The sequence below is a fragment of the Rhinolophus sinicus genome, linkage group LG03 (assembly GCF_036562045.2).
Source record: "Rhinolophus sinicus isolate RSC01 linkage group LG03, ASM3656204v1, whole genome shotgun sequence".
Lineage (NCBI taxonomy): Eukaryota > Metazoa > Chordata > Mammalia > Chiroptera > Rhinolophidae > Rhinolophus > Rhinolophus sinicus.
In genome coordinates, this window is record NC_133753.1 from 145,203,556 (window position 1) to 145,225,725 (window position 22,170).

Consider the following 22,170-nt stretch of genomic DNA (forward strand, 5'->3'; position numbering starts at 1 on the left):
GTCTGGAAAAATCTTGTTTAAAATGAAAAGCAAAGCAAGAATCCAAATATTCAGCATTTGAGTTGCCAATGTTAATTTTTACGGAATGTGAAAATCAGATTATTATCTGTTACTCCTAACACTGCAATTCTAAAAATGGATGGTTTCTTAATTTAATGACTTCAAAATGTTATAGGACACCTTCATAAAGTGCTAAACAGCTCTAAGTGCATGTTTTAGAAAAGATCTTAGTATCTAAATTTAACTTATCAAGTGAATGATTTATTAATCATTAGTCATGGAGGCAATTTTTACTTTATTAATGTCAGTTTACTGATTAAGATGATTACTTATCAAATATTTTCATTCTTTTTATAAAAAGTTTTTAAAGGTTTTAAAGCAATTGGAGAAATGTTAGTAATGTGCTTAGAGCTACTTATTATCTGAGCATGAAATAGAAGAAAGAAACATGTTAATGCTTAGTGAAAAATTGGTTACTAATGGGAAACATCTTTGTAACTTTTTAAAAGTATTCCATGCTTTTAATCTTAATATTTTAAAATTTTATTAGGAAATGTCTCTTAAATTTTCAAGTTGCAAACTTAACGAAGAAAGTTAAAATGTGAGTGCAGAATCTCAATATGTAGAGTTGTGAATTTTGAATTTAAAATATTAAAAATATAAACATTTTAATATCTTGATTTACTGAGTGGTGTATATACTGTTTTGTATAATGTCAGAGAATTTACCTGCTTACTTTATACAAATTAAATTTACTTTGTAATTTGTCTACATATTTTCTATTATTTAGAATACATCTCAAGTTATAATATTTTTAAATGTTGACAGATTTACACATTGCTCTTCTTGTGGAAGCAATGTGCCAGTATATATAACTGACAGTAGTTATAAAAAATTAAGTTAAAAAAATGTATAGTAGTAAGAAATGCTAAGTCAGTATGAAAATGATGTTGATACAAACTTAGAGGAAGGCTAGAAAATAAATAATATATCAACAGATATTTATTGAGGATTTATGGTTTTTGAGTCATGCTACTCTCTAAGAATAGACAATATGATATAGGTCTTTTCAGGGCATTCTACTTTTGTTGTGATCAACAGCAAGGGATAACTGTACATAATGCAGAATTGTAATGCAGAAGGGAAGTGTGTTCGGATGCCACACTCAAAGAAAGAAAGAAGAGAGTGTCATGAGGAACAAGAATTCTTTCTTTCACATAGTGGTCAATGACATCTGTAGAGTACATGGGGCTTATGTGGAATGGTGGCACAAATTAAAATCATTTAAAAAATATCCCTCATTAAATCCAACAGCTACATTTCAAATATGGGTTATTTCTAATACATTCACGTTTTTTTTGTTTTGTTTTGTTTTTTTTTTTTCTGATTTGTTTACAGAATGCTCAGGGCCATTGGGAATTGAAGGTGGAATCATATCAAATCAGCAAATCACAGCTTCATCTACCCACCGAGCTCTTTTTGGACTCCAGAAATGGTATCCCTACTATGCACGTCTTAATAAGAAGGGGCTTATAAATGCCTGGACAGCTGCAGAAAATGACAGATGGCCATGGATTCAGGTAACAGATGGGATGGGACAAGGTTATTGCCAAAGAATGACTGGAGTCCTTTCAGAGAGAAGACAGTGAGAGCCCAAATATGACTTTTCTTCATGGTGACCGAGAAAAGGATAATTTAGTTAAGAGTCTAAATTGGCTATAAACTCTGAAACTTGGGAAACATACACATTCTACAGGAAAGTGTGTTAAGAGGGTTAAAATTTTTAATTCCTGGGTTATCACTATTTTAAGATGTATATCAAAGAAAAACGTTTTGCACGTTATGTTTATTAGTACTGTGTGAACATTTAGCAGCAACTTTTGACAATTCAAGAAAATTAAAATTTCATCTTTTCCTTCTCTGTCTCAGAAGAGGTTCCTCATGTGCAAATATAAAATATAGAATGGATTATAGTGATATCTCAGGGGTCTTCAGCAACTTCTTTTAATAGCTAAGGGTGTTTCAATATATACACTCTTATTTATTATTATCAGTCAGCTATTTTTTAAAACAGGAGAAAAACAATGATATACCGAAATATTAAGTGATTTCCCAAAGATGGGATGGATAGTAGTAATGCCCGCACCTTATATTTTATTCAGTGCTTTTTGTGCACTTAGTTGAAGTGAGACAGTAAACTACATAGTAGGACAGAAAAGGTGATCAAACCAGTTTCCTGTGAAAAGATTATACATCTATTGGGGTAGGGGGAGCATATTGATAACATCTAACAAGTAATTGATATGTGCTAAAGAGAAGGAAAATCCAGTATATAGTGGGGTCAGAGGGAGAAGTAATTAATTATCATAAGAAAGCTTCATGGGGAAAATAGCTTTTGAGGTAGACCTTGAAAGATGGCTTTCAGTAGGGATTAGAAGCCAACAGAATAGCATAATCAGAGATTCTAGGTGAGAATCTGGGGAACATTGTCATTTGTATATAAGAAAATCAATAAGAAGAAAATCATGATTTGTATATGAGTTGCTGGAGGAATGTGTTCAAATTTAATGTTTGAGTTTAGTGTGCCTTAGGTTTGGTCTTATCCCATTGGAATAGGAAGCGATTACAAATGTAGTTGATCTGTTTTATCAGTTTACTACATATTTACAGTCAAGGTAATTTTTAAGATGGGAATCTATGATGTGACATTATTAGGTGCAATGTATAGGGTCAGCTTTACATGCAGTTAATAGGAAGGGAAATTGATTTACAACCAAATAGCATGATTCCATGTTTCAGGAACAGGGCCAAATCTCCTTTGTTCAGGTATCTCACAAATTATTACATATCCTATATATATTTCTTTGATCTATATGGCTCCATGTTGTTACCTGATGTTTTGTTTTAGGAATTTATATTTGGATGCATTTGCAGGAATTGCTTCTTAAATTACACATGATTTTTCTAATCTATAGCCACATGTGCAACAAGAATTTCAGAGAGTGGAAATGGTACATCTGAATAATTTTGATCATAGACTAATGAATTTCTAATTAAAGTTTAAAATAAACACAAAACAACAAAAAGTACTTGCATTTATTTGCTAAAAATCATTCCAGAGACCATTTCTTTACTTGACTACTACGATGTGCGTTTGTGGGATTGAAGTCATGATAAAACTTTAGAAATTAAGATTCAGAGTAGAAATTGCAGAACAATAAATAGATGATGTTACAAGTTCACATCAAGGTTTCTGTTTGGCAAATTATGTTTGTGAGCTTCAGTAACTGCCATGTTTCAATAAACCATAAATAACATACTTTTGCAGTATTTTCTGTGAGAAGCACCTTACAAAAGTTTCATGCCCTGATATTTCACTTTATCCCCATTTATTGCTTACTTAATACTATGCTTCATTACACCTTTTAAAGTATAAATTAACTTTAAGTTATCTTTATCTCAGTGATTATAGGCAGATAAATATAACTTTATCAGCTTAAGTTGAGTAATTAAATACTTCTTTTATTTTTAAGGGCAGTCTGTTATAGCTATCATTTTTATTTTGCTTTTAGTGTGATGATAATGAGCTCTAAGAGAAAAATAGTAAAAGTAAATACAAATGGTTTTATATTAGATGAAGATATCTTGCATATAATGGGAAGAAAACTGAAAATGCATCATTATTCAATAAATGCTTTGTGATTGTGTCCAGAGTATATATTATGTTGTTATATTATTTAATAACATTTTCCTTTCTAAGTTATTTTTCTAAAAAGATTTGAGTTTCCTTTAAGAGGCATGTTGAGCTTTATTAATTTCCTTTGACACTTGTTTAATTTACATTCTTCCTTTCAAATGAAACTTTTGAGTACTTTGCTTTAACTCACTTAAAATGAGCAAGTATTCCCCTAATCTTTCAGATGTATGACACAATGCACTAATTAGCACTCATTTTCATTTTATTTCTTGTCTTGATGAAATGAAAATTGAAATTGCCATTTTAAATTTACACACTCAGCATGTAATTATTGACAATACCAAAATGTTCACAGTTGTTTCTAGACTTAAAGAATTAGTCCAGCAAATACTGTTAAACAAAAACTTCTTGGGTTCTTTTTCAAGTTTTTCTGAATTTTATTTTCTCACATATTTTCTAACTAATAAATAACCATCACCTTAAACACTTATTAGTTCATTAGCGTGCTGGAATATCAATTTCTCTTTCTCACTGACATGTTAGAAATAGCAACTTTTCAAAATTATGAAAATGTAATTTGGGTTATCTCATCTAAAAATGTTAAAACTTATTTAAACCTTCTGGGTCTTGGCTAACTGACTTAGGTGAATCAGGATAACTATTCGTTATTTATTTTTAAAGAAAATTATTTTCTCTTATTTTTCTTTTGTAACTACATGTAGTGAAATATTGTGTGTGTGTTTTTTAATTTCTGTGATGAGTTTATTATATTTCCAGCTAATCATTTTTTATCCATTCAACAAACATGTACTGAACAAAAGTCTCCCCTGTGCTCTACTAGACACTGGAAAGAAAGACAGCATTTGCCTTCAAAATGCTCTGAATCTAGGATATAGCAAAGTAAACTGGATAAACGTAATAATACAACATTTGTGGCCCGGTCTTACATCATTTGCTAACCATTTTATTTGAACCATAATATTTTACTATATACAGACAGCCTATTTTAATAAAACTTTTATTAAACTAAAAACTAGCATACTATATAGAATATGGATGGAGAAAAATCACCATTACGTTATGTATTACATAGCTGTATTATTATATGCTGATCTATTTGATGGCTGTACCTAGGCAAAGCCATAATTTTCCTTTGAAAGTGAATTTACCAGTAGTTTCAGGACTAGTATTTTATACTTGAGAAAAACAGGTTTTGATCTTTCTGTTTTAAATAGTCTATGACTCTACCCATATAGGAAATGTACATATGATCTTAATATGTTCCTTTTCTATATGCCACAGACTTTGTAAGGGGAAGAAATACTAATTTCTCGAACTATAATGTGCCCAGGAATCATATGGGTTACTGGGTAAAAATAGAAACTTCTGGATTGTCCCACAGACCTACTGCAGGTCGTCCTTAGACTCCACTGTAATAACATGTCTCATTAGCTCATAAAGCCTGCGTTTGTACAGTTTGAGTGACATTTTAAAAAATAGATAAATAAAATTTTAAAAAACTTTTGATTGATGATCTTGGCACTTTGTTGTTGAAACTGTAGGTAGTAATAACTGTGTGGGTGGAAGGAGAGGAAAGAACGGTGAAGAAAACTGAGGAAGGATAGTGGGAAATACGTGACCCACAATGTCTCTAAACTACAGTGGGGCAGAACCACATTATGTATCTTAGTCAGAAGTGCATCCCAGTTTTCGCAGCAATATATGAGTAAGCATTATTCATTCATCATAATTTTTTAAGTATTTTCAATAGTTAATGTACCTAAGTGACTATTAGATTCTTCATTGTTAGAAAACTTAAAATATCCCAAGTAAGACCATCAGACTTTTGCATTTTAAACAAAATAAGTGTAGAAAACATGGACCCAGAAAATAATTATGTGAGTGCAAATTATGTTGCAAATTCACATTTCTAGAGTAGAAATTCCAGTTATGGTGGGGTTTCATTTTTAAAACTTTGTGAACAGTGGAATTGAAAACGGTGCAAAAAATAGCGTAATCACCTATGAGGTGTGATCAAACACTATGATAAATGTTTAAATTTTAAAAAAAAACAGTACAGTAAAAGACACATTGCCAATATTCCCCTTAAAATACTCCCCCTCAGTTCAAACACACTTTCATCCTTGCCACTTTCTGAAACAGTTCTGGAAGTCCTCTTTCATGAGTGTCTGAGTTGTGCTGTTGTAACTGCCTCCATGTCCTGAACCATTTTAACTTTGAGGAAGAGCCAGAAGTCGCACAGTGCTAGATCCAGTGAATAAGGTGGATGAGGACACATCGTAATGTTTTTATTTGACAGAAATTGCTGTATCAGAAGTTATGTGTGACACAGAGAGTTGTCATGATGGAGGATGATTTAGGCCACAGTTGAAAATGCACTTTCTTTCAACTGTAGCTCACACCTGACTAACTGCACTGAACAAGTTGAAACTTGTCACACACTGTTATTAAGGTTCAGTGCACTGCTTCCTGTATTGAAGATCCCTGCCTTTCCATTGGATGGCACTCGGCAGCACCATTCACCATATTTTGTGATCACAACGGAAAGGCTCCATGTCACACATCGCTTCTGGTACAGCAATTTCTGTCAAATAAAACCATTACAGTGTGTCCTTATCAACTTTATTCACTGGATCTGGCACTGTGCGACTTCTGACTCTTCCCCAAAATCAAAATGACTATGAAAGGTAAACATTTTGAATCGATTCAGGACATCGAGTCAGCAACAACAGTGTGCAACTAAAGACACTCATGAAAAGGTCTTCCAGAACTGCTTCAGAAAGTGGCAAGAACGATGGGATAAGTGTGTTCAAAGCAAGGGGGAGTATTTTAAGGGGGATTAATGGCAATGTGTCTTTTACTGTAATTTTTTTTTTTTAATTTAAACATTCACTGTATTTTTTTATCATACCATGAATTTCATTGAAAAGCCTGTATACAATATGTTTTAAAACTTGTTTGGTACTTACAGATACCTGGAGCTCCTTGAGACACAAAAACCATTTTTAGAAACATCAAATTTAAGATGTCGGTTTCTTTTTTCATTTTCAGGTTGTTTCCAGTTATAGAACCTGAATTACATATCTATATGTATTCTATATACATACACATATGCATACAATCTAATCCATCTTTACTACTTATTCATTCAAGTAGAAAATATTTTAGCCTGTTTTTTCCTGAAAAAAGCTACATTCCCGGATATACTCTCATCTGTACTAAATACCTCTCTAAAGCTAATTGCATCTGGACATTAATATATTGCTTCTTCTAATTTTTGAAACACTATTTCTGGATATAAAATTATTATTTTCCTTTAAATTGCCTTCTCATAAGTGAACTTTCATACGTAAGTGTGTGTCTTTTAAAAAACGTTATTTTTTATTTTAAAAAACAAAAAAGTCACTTAGCATTAAGTAAAGATGACTTGATACCTCTATATTGGAAATAATATATTTAGTCTCTAATTATTTGGTCATTTACCACATTTATACTGATTTAGTACATATTGCTTGCTTATTAATTTTAAAGTATGTGTTTTGGATCTTCAGATCCTATGAGCTATGGAATATATGATTAACCATATAGCATTTGTGCCCAAATTTAAATGAAGCAGCATCTGGAATCTCTTTTCTTTCCTTTAAGCTGCTTCTTCTCTGACGTCCAGCACCCAAGGCCTCATTAGATTCGTTGCTGTTCCTCAAATTCATCTGGCTGTTCTCTGCTGCTGTGCTTAGGACATGAACTTCATGGTTCATCTACTGACCATCTACCAATCTTCTTCAGATTCTACTCCTTTATTCCCTTCTCTATAAAGTGGTTCCTAGAATTCCTGCTTTTTATCTCCAAAGATAGAAGTGACTACAGTGTCTCTTTTTCCCACTCCGCCAACCACTATATATTTCAATCCTAGCAACTAAAATAGATTTATAGTCATTTTGTACCTTTCTCTCTCCTCCAATACTATAAGCGACTTGAGCATGGGAATGATACCTGATTTAAGTCTATTTCCATACCTTGAATAAGAAAAACAAAAAACTATGTTGGGTAGATACAGATTATTGATTAATAGAAGGATAGATAATATTGAATAAAACAGATGGGAGAGAGACGTGCTTAGTTTTACATGGTAATCATACTGTGCTGAGTGGTACTGAGAATGCCCAAACAACTCAGTTCACTCTCTGTGTTCATCTGTTAGGTACTTACATTTGGATTGTGCCATCTAAGCACGATCTTATTGGTGCCACATGAGATGCATCTCTCCACAATGTACGGCCTGCCTAACCCGTCTGGGCAGCAGAAAAATCAAACTTTCTCCTAATCTGAATGGCCCATAGTTTTCTCCATAATCACTGCAAAACACTTTTATAAGCAACGTTAGACAGGCATGGGTAATATTTGTAAAGTGTTTGCCAGGAGGTCTGCTAATTAAACTCTGAGTACCAACACTAAAATATTCATCTTCTCTTATCCCATTTACATTTTATTCCTGAAATGTTAAATATGAAATGTTTGTCTTAGCTTCTTGCACATTTCTTATAAATTTGTTTTCATAATCACACCACCGGAATTTGAAAATTTTATGTCTTATTACTATTATTCGTAAAATATAAAATATAAAGGGTTACAGGGAATTGCTTTAACACAATTTTTAATGTCTATTAAACTCTTAGTAGGTAATTCAGTAAAGCATCCTATCTAAAAGACTTTTTTCATTATACTTGCTGTATATTTTGGCCATGAGGAAAACATCGCCAGCTTAACTTCTGTATTTACAAAGGTTGAGATTTTTAAATGCCCTGTGCTTCATTTTCATTGTCTCATGAATATAACCAGAGTGATATTTTTAGCTTATGATGCTGGTAGAGTGAAATGGAGATAATCTGAATTGATTGAAAATAGCCACTCACTATTGTCATGAAGAAAAAAAAAAAAACATTCAAAGTTTAGAATCTCTGGTTTTACAAGCTCCCTTGATCACATTGTGGTTCCCTCTTCATATCTCTTCACATGACCATCTGGGTCACCTCTGCGCTATATATTCCAATTGCTGGCACTTAGGACTACAGGAGATAGCACGCTGATTTCTCATCATTTTTCAGAGTTTCTTATGGTAACTTTTCTCCTGTATTGCTAAGTGCACTCCTCAGTTTCCTGTGACCAAAGGTGTTAAACCTGCTTATGAGACCTGCCTATGGAGAAATGCTGCTTATGAGTTAGAGTCAGCTACTGCTTTCAGTACAACAATTTCTCCTAACAGAACTGCAGCAGTACCTCCTACAAAGGGCAGAGGGGTCTGCTGACTGCCTGTCCTGAATCCCTAGAGGTGAGAAATGCAGAGAGGCGAGGTGGAGGGAGTGGGGTTGAGTCTGAGCTAAAGATTTGATTGTCTCTTCATGTTTATCTTCTGGGAACTAGTGGGATTACTATTTGGATTGGGCTGAAGGAATCCCTTATATCCACTGTAGACACTGAACAAATTTGTTCTGCCCAAATGCCTCCTTGAAAACCTCCTTGTGTTGAAAATGTGAGTGAGTACCAAGCTACCTGGCCTGATTCTGAAAGCTTTATTTTCTTGAGGCAGAAATTAATTTGAAAGCATTCCCTTTTGGGGGAGTTTGTTATTGTTGTTTACTAGCTACTGATTGTACTTAATAAAAGTTACTGTCCTTTAGTAACTACTCTCTGTAGTTAGCAAAAGTTACTGTGTTCACCTATATTTACGTTGCAAGTGAGTCTCATTTTGTCATGTGTTAACTTTGAGATCAGCTAACAGCTGGGAGGAACTATGTGCTGTTTCAACTGCTTTACATGTACGTATTCCATAATTCCATGTAATTGGTATAGTTCTGGTCCTCATTATTCAGGTGGAGAAATCCAGGCATAGAAAGATAAGTTGTCCAAATCCACTAAACTAGTAAATTGCCCAGTTGAGATTTAAACACAGGTAGCTTGTGTGAGAGGCCAGCTCTAAACCATCTATAACCTCTGTACTACCCTTTTTTTGAACAGTTGTTGGAAGTTCCCTTTTACATTTTGTTGGTTTTTTTTTTGGAGGTTTGAGGTATGTACTGGTAGTTGGTATGGGGGAGTCTTAGATTTTCATAAGGATTTATAAAGTAACGACTATATCCTATAAAATTTACATCTACCCATGATCAAGCAGTTCATCTCTACCCTGGGGTAGTGGTTCTCAAAGTTCCACTACATAAAAATTACTTTGAAAGCTCTTTAAATATGGTCCCCATCCTTAGAATTTCAGAATTAGTAGGCAGAGTTGGGAACCCAGGGGACTACACAATGAGCAATCACACCAGGAGAATTTTGATATTGGTGATTCTAAGAAAAAGTGGTAATCGCTTGATAGAGCTCACAGTCTAGTGAGGGAGCCATACTTCAGATGTGGATGTTCCCCTTTCATTATTAGAAGACACTTAATTAAATTAGTTAAGATGTTGGAGAAGAGTACATTGCTGTTCAAAATGAGACATCAGTGTGAAACATTTTAAAGTATAATGGATGCATCAAGAATTCACAAATCTAAGACCTAACTACTGCTTCGGTGATGTTTTATTATTAATGTGCCAATATGTGGAATCCCTATTTCTGCCTTTAGTGGAATCCCCATTTCTTCATGAACTGGATCTATTAATGCTTAATTGTTTTCAAAGCATTATAACATGAGGACTTCGAGAATTGTCATAGTTAAATAGTAAAAGGATTATACAAATAGCCATATCCCTATAAGGTCAGGCTTTAGATGTTTTATTATTAAATCCTCATTCCAGTCTTAGGAATCTTTCCGGAAGAAATACTTACTTTCTATGCAACCTGAATATAATAAAATCATCAAAAATCCATATACATTTCAATTATTACAGGTGAATTTAGCATATTCACCATTTTTGAAGATGAGGTTAAAAAAGTTATTCTAGAAGGAATGAAAGGGACAAAGGCACAGGGAGATGGAGGGAGCTTGAGATGCATCAGGGGTTGGTCTTATTCTACTGAAAAGTTGAGTATATATAACATAGGGAATAGGAGGATAAAAATCTGCAAAGTTGAGGAGACAGCAGAATAAGAAATTAATCATGTTAGATAAAGTGGCACTTAACGGTTATTAAGGCGTTTTTAGCAGAGTATTGATACTGTCAGAACTGCAGCTTATGAAGATGACATGTCAGTGGTATGTATTATAGTACCTAACGCAATGCCTGGTTGCTTACAAGGTACTTAGTAAAATGTCATTGAATTAATGTGCTGAATGCAAGAGTGAGTCCAGGAGAAGGCCCACCAGTTAGCATGCGTTTATAGCTACATGTCCAAAGAACGACCTGAATTAGATTGATAGCTGATTTTAAGAAAGAAAATTGTAAGAGGGCTTGAGGGTGCAGCATTGACAACTGATTGTATTGTGTTTTGGAAGAGGGGCAGCAGAAAACAATAAGAAAATTAGATTATAGTGTTTTGAACTTGAACATGGTTTTGATACCATCAACAGAAATATAGAAATCAGGAAAAGGAGTTGGTCTGCCTGGAAAAAGATGAATTTATTTTGGGTATTAATGTTTTGTTTAGTTGGATAAAATCCTAATAACAGTATCCAGCATAAAATTGGAAGCGTGAGTTCACTGCTCTGTATAGAGAGTAGAAGTGGGTAAGGTGTATACCACTACCGTGTGACATTTAAAACTTATATGCCATTGGCCATTTGTGAGTCACATTACCCATACCTAGTGGAATGTGAGGCGAGGAGGTGTCCACTTAGAGTTGAAATATTTAGGGGACAGATAAGAATTCCAAAATAGAGTATCTTCCCATAGTGGTGATTGTTTTTTGTTTGTTTGTTTGTTTGTTTGTTTCTTTGTTTTTTTCTTTAACTTCTATTTCCCTCAAAACAGTATATAAGGAAATAGCTGACCTGGGAGCACCATTGTGCAGGACACTTAGGAAGAAAAGAACTGTATGTTGAACTTCTAAATAAGTCCACTCTACATCAACACTTTTATCAGGACATTTTATTTTTGTACCATACGTTGGTTACATTTTCTCTATGTATTTGTTTTTAATGTTATAGCTTCGACTGCTGCTACTTTCCCCAGAATTGATATATTTAATTAAAATAGCTATTTAAGCCTATTATTGGTATATTTAGTACATATTAGATTATTTTGTTGTGATTTTGGTTCTTTAAAACATGATAAATGTCTCCTTCTTTCTACAAATGGACTCCCACATTTCTTGTTCTATTATATATTTAATACTTCAAAAGCTCTGAAGTATTTTTTCTCTGAGTTCATGATACATAGGCTATATTTTTATTTCTCAGATTAAACAAAAACATTGTTAAACTCAGGCCTCCTTCGTGTGTAACTATCATTAGCACTGTTAAGAGATAGAGTGCTAAATTTCAGAAGTAGATGTGATTTTTTTTGTCTCAGTTTTCCTAGCAGGAGCCCAACCTAAGCCAGTATTTTTATATAACAGCAGCTTTCAAAGAGCTCTTAAACTGAAATATGATTATCTTGAAGAACAAAATAACAAATAAAACATTTTAATATTGCCAATGGATCTTAGCTTTGCTTTTCTTAGGATCATTGTGCCAGATTTGGAAAATGTACATAAATGTTGAAAGAAGAGTACATTATCTAATATTTTTAGAATGTTTTCCTTTGTTTCAAATCTGCCATAGATGAACTAGTATTTATTGAGCCGCTACTCTTTGCAGAGTGCTATTTGGGCAATAGACAAGTTTTTTGTGCCCATGTGGAGCTTACTTAAGTAAAAAAAAAACATTTTAAATTATCTTATGTGGAACATTTCTACTTCACTGTATGGACATTTGAGAGGGGCAAAGCTGTTAGATTTAATTCAGCGAACAATTGAACCCATAACCGTGTGCTGTGGGAAAGGTGGAGAATTTATACTGTGACTTCCTGTCATATGGGACTTTTTGAAGTGTACTCTCTCTGCTTCCCCAAGCTTAGAGAAAAACATCTTCCAAAGTGACCTCCAACTTCACTGAAATTAATAAATTCATTCATTCATTCTGTATAGTCACTGAGCATTTCCCAGGTGCCAACTACTGTTGTAGATGCCACTTTTTCAAGGAAGCTTTCCCTAACTTCACTCCACACCCAGAATGGACGTGATTCTCCTAATACAGGCTCCGATAGCTTCTTGTTCCTAAGTTCTTAGTAAATAAGAACAGGTATGCTAGCATTATTTTGGTATCCTTGCGACCTAGAACATGTTTTTATTTGCTCAACAAATATTTATTAAATGAATTAATAAATAATGTGAAGGTAAATAAGCCACAGTACCTATAAATCTAATATAAGTAAAACACATTTGCATAAGCAGTTATGTTCTGTGATGAAGCAATATGGCTATCAAGGTCAGTGGTTCTGGATTCAACTGGCCACCATCACCTTGAACCACTTAACCATTCTAAAATACAACTTCTTTACATATAAAGTGACAACAAAAATAGAGTGGCCTCTTAGGATTGTTGTGAGGATTATATTATGGATATTTAGTCACATATTGGCTATATAGCAAGTGATTAATAAAGTTACATTCTCACTCAGTCAAGAAATATACGTTGAGAGTTATAGCCAAGACTTTTAAGTGTCTCCCAACAACCTTTTCACCTGCTTCCACAGCAAGATGATTATTACCTAAGCATGTTTTACCTCAGATATAGTTTTATTCTGTGTAAGATTCTATGTATTCTATATAAAAATATAGTCTTTTAGGCTATATTTCCCAAACTTCCATTCCACTAGGGGTAGCCATGTGACTCACAAAAGGCGTATAAGCAAAAGTGGCACATAGTGGTTTCTGGGAACCTTCCTTAAGGGACAGAACCCACATGCTCTTCTCTCCATTTCATTCCTTCCTCCATCCTCCCACCAGGAACTGAGATGCTGCCATCTTGGACTGGGAGATTAGCATTACATAGAGTGACAACAAGATAGAAAGCACCGGGGACCCTTATATAGTGGCCCTTTATGCCTAATCATACATTTACATAAGAGAAAAGCCAAGTTCTTTCTTTAAACCACTGTTAATTTGGGTTTTTATCACTTACAGCTGAACCATGTCATACCTAATATGAGTCTGCAAATATCATGTTAAGTCTTAGATCCAAGGCAGGATGTATTAGTGCCATAATAATAAATTTTAAATGTTACATGTAAGTGCAAAGACAGCCATTTAAAAATGAGACTTCAAGGGTAGATATGTTTTCAGATTATAGCAGTAGATAAAAGAGGCCTTTCAGGTGAATAGACGTAGCGAAAGAAGAATTACTTTTTCGTCCAGTCTCACCAGACCCCTCATAATGCCCAAATAGAGTGATTCCTCTCCTCCTGGATGGTCTCGATTGTTCTCCTCTGGGCCTGGGTGACTATTCAATCCAGGCATGTGACCTTTTGTAAATGAGCAATTACACTTTTCTCTTCCTTGGAAGGAATGGTAATGATATCAAACAGTCATTGAATGCTTAAAGATGCTAGGAACCTAAGGGACAGCCTCACCTTTAATACTCAGACCATGCTGGGAGTTAGATAGCATCTCATTACAATCCTGTGGATGAAGAAATTCTGACTTACAAAGGTTAAGAAACTTGCCCAAGGCCGTGTTAGGAAGTATAGTGGCACAACCAAGTGACCGGCCTGGGTTTTCAGAAGACAAACATCTTGCTCTTAAGTACAGTGATCGACTCCTGGCCTGAGAAAACAGCACTTCTGTTGTTCCTTCTACTGTGGGTTGGTGAAAGCAGCCACTTTGGAGTCTTAGTGATGCTAATCCCTGGTCAGCACCTAGAAAGGAGGGGCCTGTCTGCACACCCTAACCACTCACAGTAAGGGACTCCCAATTTAAGGCTCTTGCTTCTCTTTGTTTTTCAAGGTCCCAAACACAACAAGTGTAGTCCCAGCTGTTAGTTTGTTGTGAAAAATTCTGACTTCAATTTTTAGGATTTTTTTTGCCCCTAAAGGTATTCAAACTGTTAAACCAACTTAGAGAATCTTACCTTCCGTATTTTATTGAAAAGCAAGTAGATATTTAAGTGTAGTATGCATAATTCCCATAGAAACGCAATACAAATTACAAATCAGTCCTTACAATAGAAATATATAAGTAGGTGGAAGGATTAAAGTGTATTACTTGCTTCTTCTAGGGAGACTTCGCTATAGACTGCAATGAATCTTTTGTATCAGGTGGCATTTTAAGAGACTATGGAATATCCCCAGTGTATATCTGATTTTGGAGTCATATTAAAAACTTACTTTTAGCATGTCTGAATTTAGATAATCTGGTTAGTCAAATTAATAAATTCTTAGCAGCTACCTTTAGGTGTAGAGTAAGAATTTAATAATGAGAAGTAACCAAGCACTGCTTAGTTTATACATTTATGCAAAATTTGTGAATCATGAAGTTAAGTTCTCAAAAAGAGCCATAAAATGTAAGTTTGTTTTGTTATTGTTCCGAAGCACATGCTGATATATTCCAATTTGACAATGCAATTTAGTTTCTAAAATATATTTAATTTGATTTTTGGAATACAGATGTAAGATTGTACTTATTTAGATTAAAATAAAGCCAGAAGAACACAAAGAATACAGGAAGCTAAGTTATTACTTGGTAATAACCACTGTATCTATGTCCCAGTGGGTTCAACTCCTTCAATTTAGCCCTCTTGTTTCTCTTTTGGGTTAATTCATTTATATTGCACAATACTAGAAAATAATATACTAGAAAATGTGCCACCTTTAGCGCTAGAGCATATGTTTGCTTTGCAGACTTCTTTTTGCTTCAGTGCATAAAAATGAAAAGTATCACAGTGATCTGCTTCCAGAAGGTACCTTTTAAGTTTTTAGTATGTGACCTTTGTTTCTGCCTTGATATTTAATTAATCCCATGTCAGCATTTGAAATTTCAGGACACTTGCTGCCACTACCAATGATATCCTCATAAGTGGAAAGGTATAGTGTTTTCACAGCAAAACTTGGAAACTATTCTTTTGATATTGTTGTGATTTGCATGTCACAAATAATACAGTGAATTAAGGAATATTAGAGAGCACAGGGGGATGCTTCATCCTCTGCCAGCTGACCCTTCACTGTGCTGGTAGAGATATGAGTATCAGGGAATTCTGTTCTAGCTAAGACTGTACTTAAAGTGATTAGATATCCTGTTTTTCTTTTCTGAAGCACTCAACACTGCCCTCAGTCACACTCACTTTGCAGTCTACTCAGTGAGGTCATTGAAAAGAGGAGAGCGACTGGATTGACCCTAATGTAAAATTCCTTCCCCTCGTTTCTGGGCCAAGTATTAGAAGTAATGCGTCTCTCCTGATATCTGTCTTTAAAATGTTTTTAATTGATAAACTCCTTAAAATTTTTCAACAGTGTGTATTTCTCTGTGTTTTTTTTTTTCCTTTTCTTTTATTTTCATGATAGAACAGGTTAATGATAATTCTTGTGACAGTTGCCTTTTTATTGCCCACTTTACATCCACCTAAGACCTATGGCCTGTCAACATTGCCACCCATAGGAATATAAGGAAGTCCACAGCCTCTCCCCTTCATAGCACACCCACTGCCCCCGTGCTTGTACATCGAGATTTTTTTTTTCTTCTTTTTGGTAGCACCTCAGGCTTCTTTGAAAAATATACAGTAGCAAAGTGATCTTATTTTCATTATTTCTAATGTATTTTTTATTGGGGTTAACATTTCTGCTCATATACTGACCTCATTTTCTCTTTTTATCCCTCTTATTTCTTCTCCAACTTCTATCTGTTCATGGTTTCTTCCTTTTTTCTTTCCTTCCTCTCTCCCTCCCTCCTTTCCTCTGTTTCTCCTTCACCCCCTTCCTCCTTCCTTTCTTTCTTTCTTGCATCTTTTTACTGAATGTATTCCCATGGCCAGGCTTTTTACAAACAATGAGTCCTTTAATTCGTTCCCTAGCCATATGCAGTAACCAGGAAAAATACAAGAGAAATCTAAAATTCAGAGTATGTGAATTATAATCTATACATCAGACCACCACATCTTATTTTTGAGGGTTCTAGACTACCTTAATACATACTTTTCTATGTAACTTTATATACAAAATACCCACAGTTCAATTCATTCCTGATTGTGAAACTGTAGATGTTGGAATATGTGAAGAAACTTTAACCATTTCAAGTAGCAATAAAGGGAGATGAGTACAATATAGTGAAAGCCCTTCAGAAACAGGGGACATTCAGAGGAATCTGTTATGCCAGGCCAGGACTTCTGGAACAACCAACAATTACACCCATGACGGTGTACGCCTTTTGTTGCATGCTGGTAAGTCAAGGAGGTGTTTCACTTTGGAAATTTTACCAGGTGCAAAGAGTCATAAAGACATTATAGTTTTTACATGTTTATTTACATGTGTTCCTCACCTATCTTTTTCAAAAGAAGACAGTTAACTGAAACGTGTCAAAGCCTGACCAGCATTCAGAAGAGTGGAGGACAGTTTAGAAGCATCTCTTTTTCTGGAGCTTCAGAGTTAAGTAGTTAGAGAAAAAAGGAAAAACTGATTAAAAGGAAAAAAGCATTTAAATTCTGTTTCATATTTCTTGGATGAACCACACCCATAAAATATCACGGGTACTTCAGTTTTTATTTCTTTGCTTATACATAATGAAGTTATTCAAGCATAGAATCTTAGATATTAATCATCTTCCCTAATGTTATTGATTGTTTTCTGTAAGCTGCCTTTTCAAGATGTTTTAAAGCTTTTTCATGTTTTCCCGAGCAAAAATCCCCTCTCCTTTCTCAGTCACATTCAGCAATAATGTTTAATTAAAGTACATGACTAAAATAACAAACACAACTTGAAAATAACAGATTAGGGAACAAACACAACTGACTCATGGTTGGTATACAGTTACCTTGGCAAGAACAAGGAGAATGGGCCCGACAGAGAATAGCTCATAGTTCCCGGATGTGTAGATCAGCCAGGGTGTTTAACAGTGGGAATGAAGTGTGTTCACTGATTAGGTTATTGGTGATGTGGAGGTTGCTTAAGAGAAATTCTATTATAGCAACTACGACCAGTCAGATCAAAACTACGAGCTGTGTGCTGTTGGTCTGAGATACTCCTTTCATCCTGAAACACCTCAATGGTCTTTCTCTTTAGGCACATTCATGATGCTTCCACCACTCAGGTCTTCATATGAAATGTTAAAGAGGCGTTTTGTAAAATATTTTAATTAGATGATGTGAAAGAACAGGGGCGTTCCATTCCATGTAATTTGTATTTATTAAATTTATTGGGCTGACATTGGTTAGTAAAATTGCATAGATGTCAAGTATACATTTCTATAATACATCATCTATATGTCACATTGTGTGTTCACCACCCAAAGTCAGTTTTCCTTCCATAACTACATATTTAACCCCCTTTTCTCTCTTCTACTTCCCTCTACCTCCCTTATCCTTTCTCTGGTAACCACTAAACTGTTGTCTGTGTCTATGAATATTTGTTTTTATGTCTTGTTCATTTGTTGCTTTCAGTTTTATATCCCACATATGAGTGAAGTTATATGGTTCGTGATTTTTTCTGTCTGACTTATTTCACTTAGGATGATAATCTCAAGATTCATCCATGTTTTCGCAAATGGCAGTATTTCATCTTTTCTTATGGCCGAGTAGTATTCCATTGTATATATGTACCACATCTTCTTTATCCAATCATCTATCGAAGGATGCTTAGTTTGTTTCCACATCTTGGCCACTGAATAATGCTGCAATGAACATCAAAGTACATATATCTTTACAGATAAATATTTTCAGATTTTTAGGGTAGATACCCAGAAAACGGATGGCTGGGTCATATGGTAATTCTATTCTTAATTTCTTGAGGAACCTCCATACTGTTTTCCATAGTGGTTATACCAATTTACATTCTCATCAGCAGTGTATAAGGGTTCCTTTTTCTTCACAGCTTCTCCAATGCTTGTTATTACTTGTCTTGTTGATGATTGCCATTCTAACAGGTGTGACATGATATGTCATTGTGGTTTTTATTTGCATTTCCCTAATAGCTAGTGAAGTTGAGCATTTTTTTTCATTGATCTATTGGCCATTTGTATGTCTTCTTAGGAGAAGTGCCTGCTCACGTCCTCTGCCCATTTTTTAATTGGATTGTTTGTTTTTTTGTTGTTGTTGAGTTGTACAAGTTCTTTATATATTTTAGATATTAGCCCCTTATTGAAGACATTGTTTGCAAATGTCTTTTCCCATTTAGTTGATTGCTTCTTTGTTTTGTTGCTGGTTTCTTTTGCTGTGCAGAGCTTTTTAGTTTGATATAGGCCCACTCATTTGTTTTTGCTTTTACTCCTCTGGGCTTTGAGGTCAAATTCATAAAATCCGCTGTGAACCCAAGGTCCCCAAGTATAGTACCTATGCTTTCTTCTATGCAATTTATCGTTTCAGGTCTTATGTTAAGGTCTTGATCCATTTTGAATTAATTCTGGTATATTGTGACAGAGAGCAGTCTAGTTTCATTCTTTTGCATGTGGCTTCCCAATTTTCCCAACACCATTTATTGAAGAGGCTTTTTCTCCATTGCATATTTCTGTCTTCTTTGTCAAAAGTCATCTACCCATATATATGGGGGTTCATTTCTGGGTTCTCAATTCTATTTAATTGGCTTGTGTGTATGGTTTTCTACCAATACCACGCTGTTTTAATTATTGTTGCTTTTTAGTATAAATTGAAGTCAGGGAGTGTGATACCTCCAGTATTGATCCCCCCTCCCCCCAGGATTGCTTTGGCTGGCTGTTTGGGGTCTTTTGTGCTCCCAAGAAAATCTGATGATTTTTTCGTTCTATTCTATAAAAAGTGCCATTGGAGTTTTGATGGGGATTGCATTAATCTGTATACTGCTTTGGGTAATATGGTTGTTTTAACTATGTTGATTCTTCCAAACCATGAACATGGAATATCTTTCCATTTCTTTGTGTCTACTTCAGTTTCTTTTTAAGATGTTTTATAGCTTTAAGTGTATAGGTCCTTCACATCCTTTGTTAAGTTTATTCCTGGGTGTTTTATTCTTTTTGTTGCAATTGCAAAAGGCATTTTTAAAAAAATTTCTTTCTCTGAAATTTCAGTTAAGAGTTTTAATCATAAATGGATGTTGTATCTTGTCAAATGCTTTTTCTGTATCCATTGATATAATCAGATGATTTTTAACTTTTATTTTGTTCATGTGGTATATCACATTGATCGGTTTGCATATGTTGAACCATCCTTGTGCCCCTGGAATGAACTCCACTTGATCATGATGTGTAATCTTTTTCATGTATTGTTGTATTTGATTTGCTAGTATTTTGTTTAGGATTTATACATCTGTATTCATCAGAAATATTTGTCTGTAGTTTCTTTTTTTTTTTGTGTGTGTGTGTGTGTGTGTGTGTGTGTGTGTGTGTTATCCTTACCAGGTTTTGGCCTCATAAAATGAGTTAGGAATTATTGCCTCATTTTTCAATTTTTTGTAAGATTCTGGGAAGGACAGGTATTAAATCATCTTTGAATGTTTGGTAGAATTCACTTGTGAAGCCATCTGATCCTGGACTTTTGCTTTTGGGGAAGTTTTCAATGATTGTTTCTATTTTCTTACTGTTGGTCAGTTTATTTAGATTTTCCAGTTCTTCACGATTCAGTCTAGGAAGGCTATATATATTTAAGAACTTGTCCATTTCCTCTAGGTTATTGAATTTGATGGCATACAGTCCTTAAATAGAAGCTTTTGGTAATAATATTACTGTCTTTTTCTTAACCCCCTTAAGTGTCATTTTTACAATCCAAATATTTAGTACCGCCTAGAGGCTCAGGTTATTTCTCATATCACACAAAACAGATGGTTACCTATTCTTTTTGCCTGAGGCTTATTTGTATTGCCAGCTCCAACCAAAAGCCCTTCTAGAGGATTGTCTTCACTGTGATGTGTGAAAGCATACTTAAATAAGGTCAAATATGAACAATACTGTGCATAGAAAAAAAATCTCATTTATAAGTTTAAAAGTTTAAATACTAGTAATGCAAAATAATTATCTGAAAATTTCAGAAAAGTGTCTGTACTCAGACTTCCAGACTCTTGGTGTTAGGAAAAAAAGCTAATTGAATGCATGTTTTTTGTATCACCACCAGAGATAGGACATTATTACTTAAAATAAAATCTCTGTTATTCATGAAAGTATCATGAATAATGACAACTTACAATTTTCAGGTGCTCTACTTTTCTCCAATTACACATTTTCTGTATAACAGTCATATGAAATATAATGTTTTTAATTCAATGGAAGGACAGCTCTGATGTTCAAGTGATATACTCATTTCCTGAAATTGAAAAGTGGTTGTACCTTGGTCATTATTTCCTTAAGAAATGTGCTTTTAGTTTAAGCATTAATGTGTGAATAGCTAATATACAGTAATAGCAAATTCTTCAAGTTATATTTTTAGCAATTCTAATGATATCAGTCTCATATTGTCTAGCAGATTCTTATTATCTAATCTTTTCCATGACACTTTTATTATTTATAATAATCCATTGCCCTCATCATTAAAAAAATTATTACATCAATAATCTATTCTCGAGTACTTAGTAGTCAGTTAAAACAAATTGCCCGTGTTTTATGCAAATTCTGAAAGCATTAGTATACATGATTGCTATGGATTATCATTACTATTTAAGTACTGCATATTTATATAGTACTGTAATGCAATATGCTATCTAATCATCAAATCTGTGTTTTTTTTGTATAGGAACTCACAAACTACTGCTTGTGGGTGTTCCTCAATAATCATAAAGTAAATAACCACTAAGTGTTTGCTCTTTAACATGATTTTCCTAAAAATAAGTTATGAATCAGACATTTATTTTTCTTACTAATTGATCTTGTTAAGTTAATTAAACAAGGATATCATTAGACTGAGTTGGTTTCAATGCCTTTGCAACCTACATAAGCAAACCACAACCTAAGCCTGTAACTGCCTTAAGAATACAAAATCGACGCCTAAGGACAACCAATCATAAACAGCCACCTGGGCTTTCCCATATAATATAAGCACTTAAGCTATAGCCAATCAAACAATTCCCTTGCTTTGTTTCCACATCTTCTCTATAAAAGTCTCTCCCCAGCTCCTGTTGGTAGAGCACTGCTAAATACTCAATTTGTCACTGTCCCATCTGAATTGATCTTTGTTCAAATAAACTCTTAAATTTTTTAATGTGCCTCAGTGTATATTTTCACAATTTTCAATTGGCAAATGCTTCCTAGAGTTTCTTCAAAAAGAAATTATTCCTCTTCCACTTGCCAAGTATTACAAAATTTAAAAAACTGAGTGCTTGTTTTTCAATTTAGTAAAATGAGAAAATAGTTCCTTTTGCAAACTGTGTTTATTTTCA

The 22,170-nt window shown here is 34.2% G+C and overlaps 1 protein-coding gene across 1 annotated transcript in view; it reads left to right on the plus strand.

Moving 5' to 3' along the window:
* Positions 1-22,170, plus strand: part of EDIL3 (EGF like repeats and discoidin domains 3) — a 385,902-nt gene that overhangs the window by 259,295 nt on the left and 104,437 nt on the right. Inside the window, exon 6 of the mRNA XM_019746385.2 lies at positions 1,399-1,580. Within this exon, the coding sequence (XP_019601944.1) occupies positions 1,399-1,580 (182 nt within the window). The remainder of the gene's footprint in view (positions 1-1,398; positions 1,581-22,170) is intronic.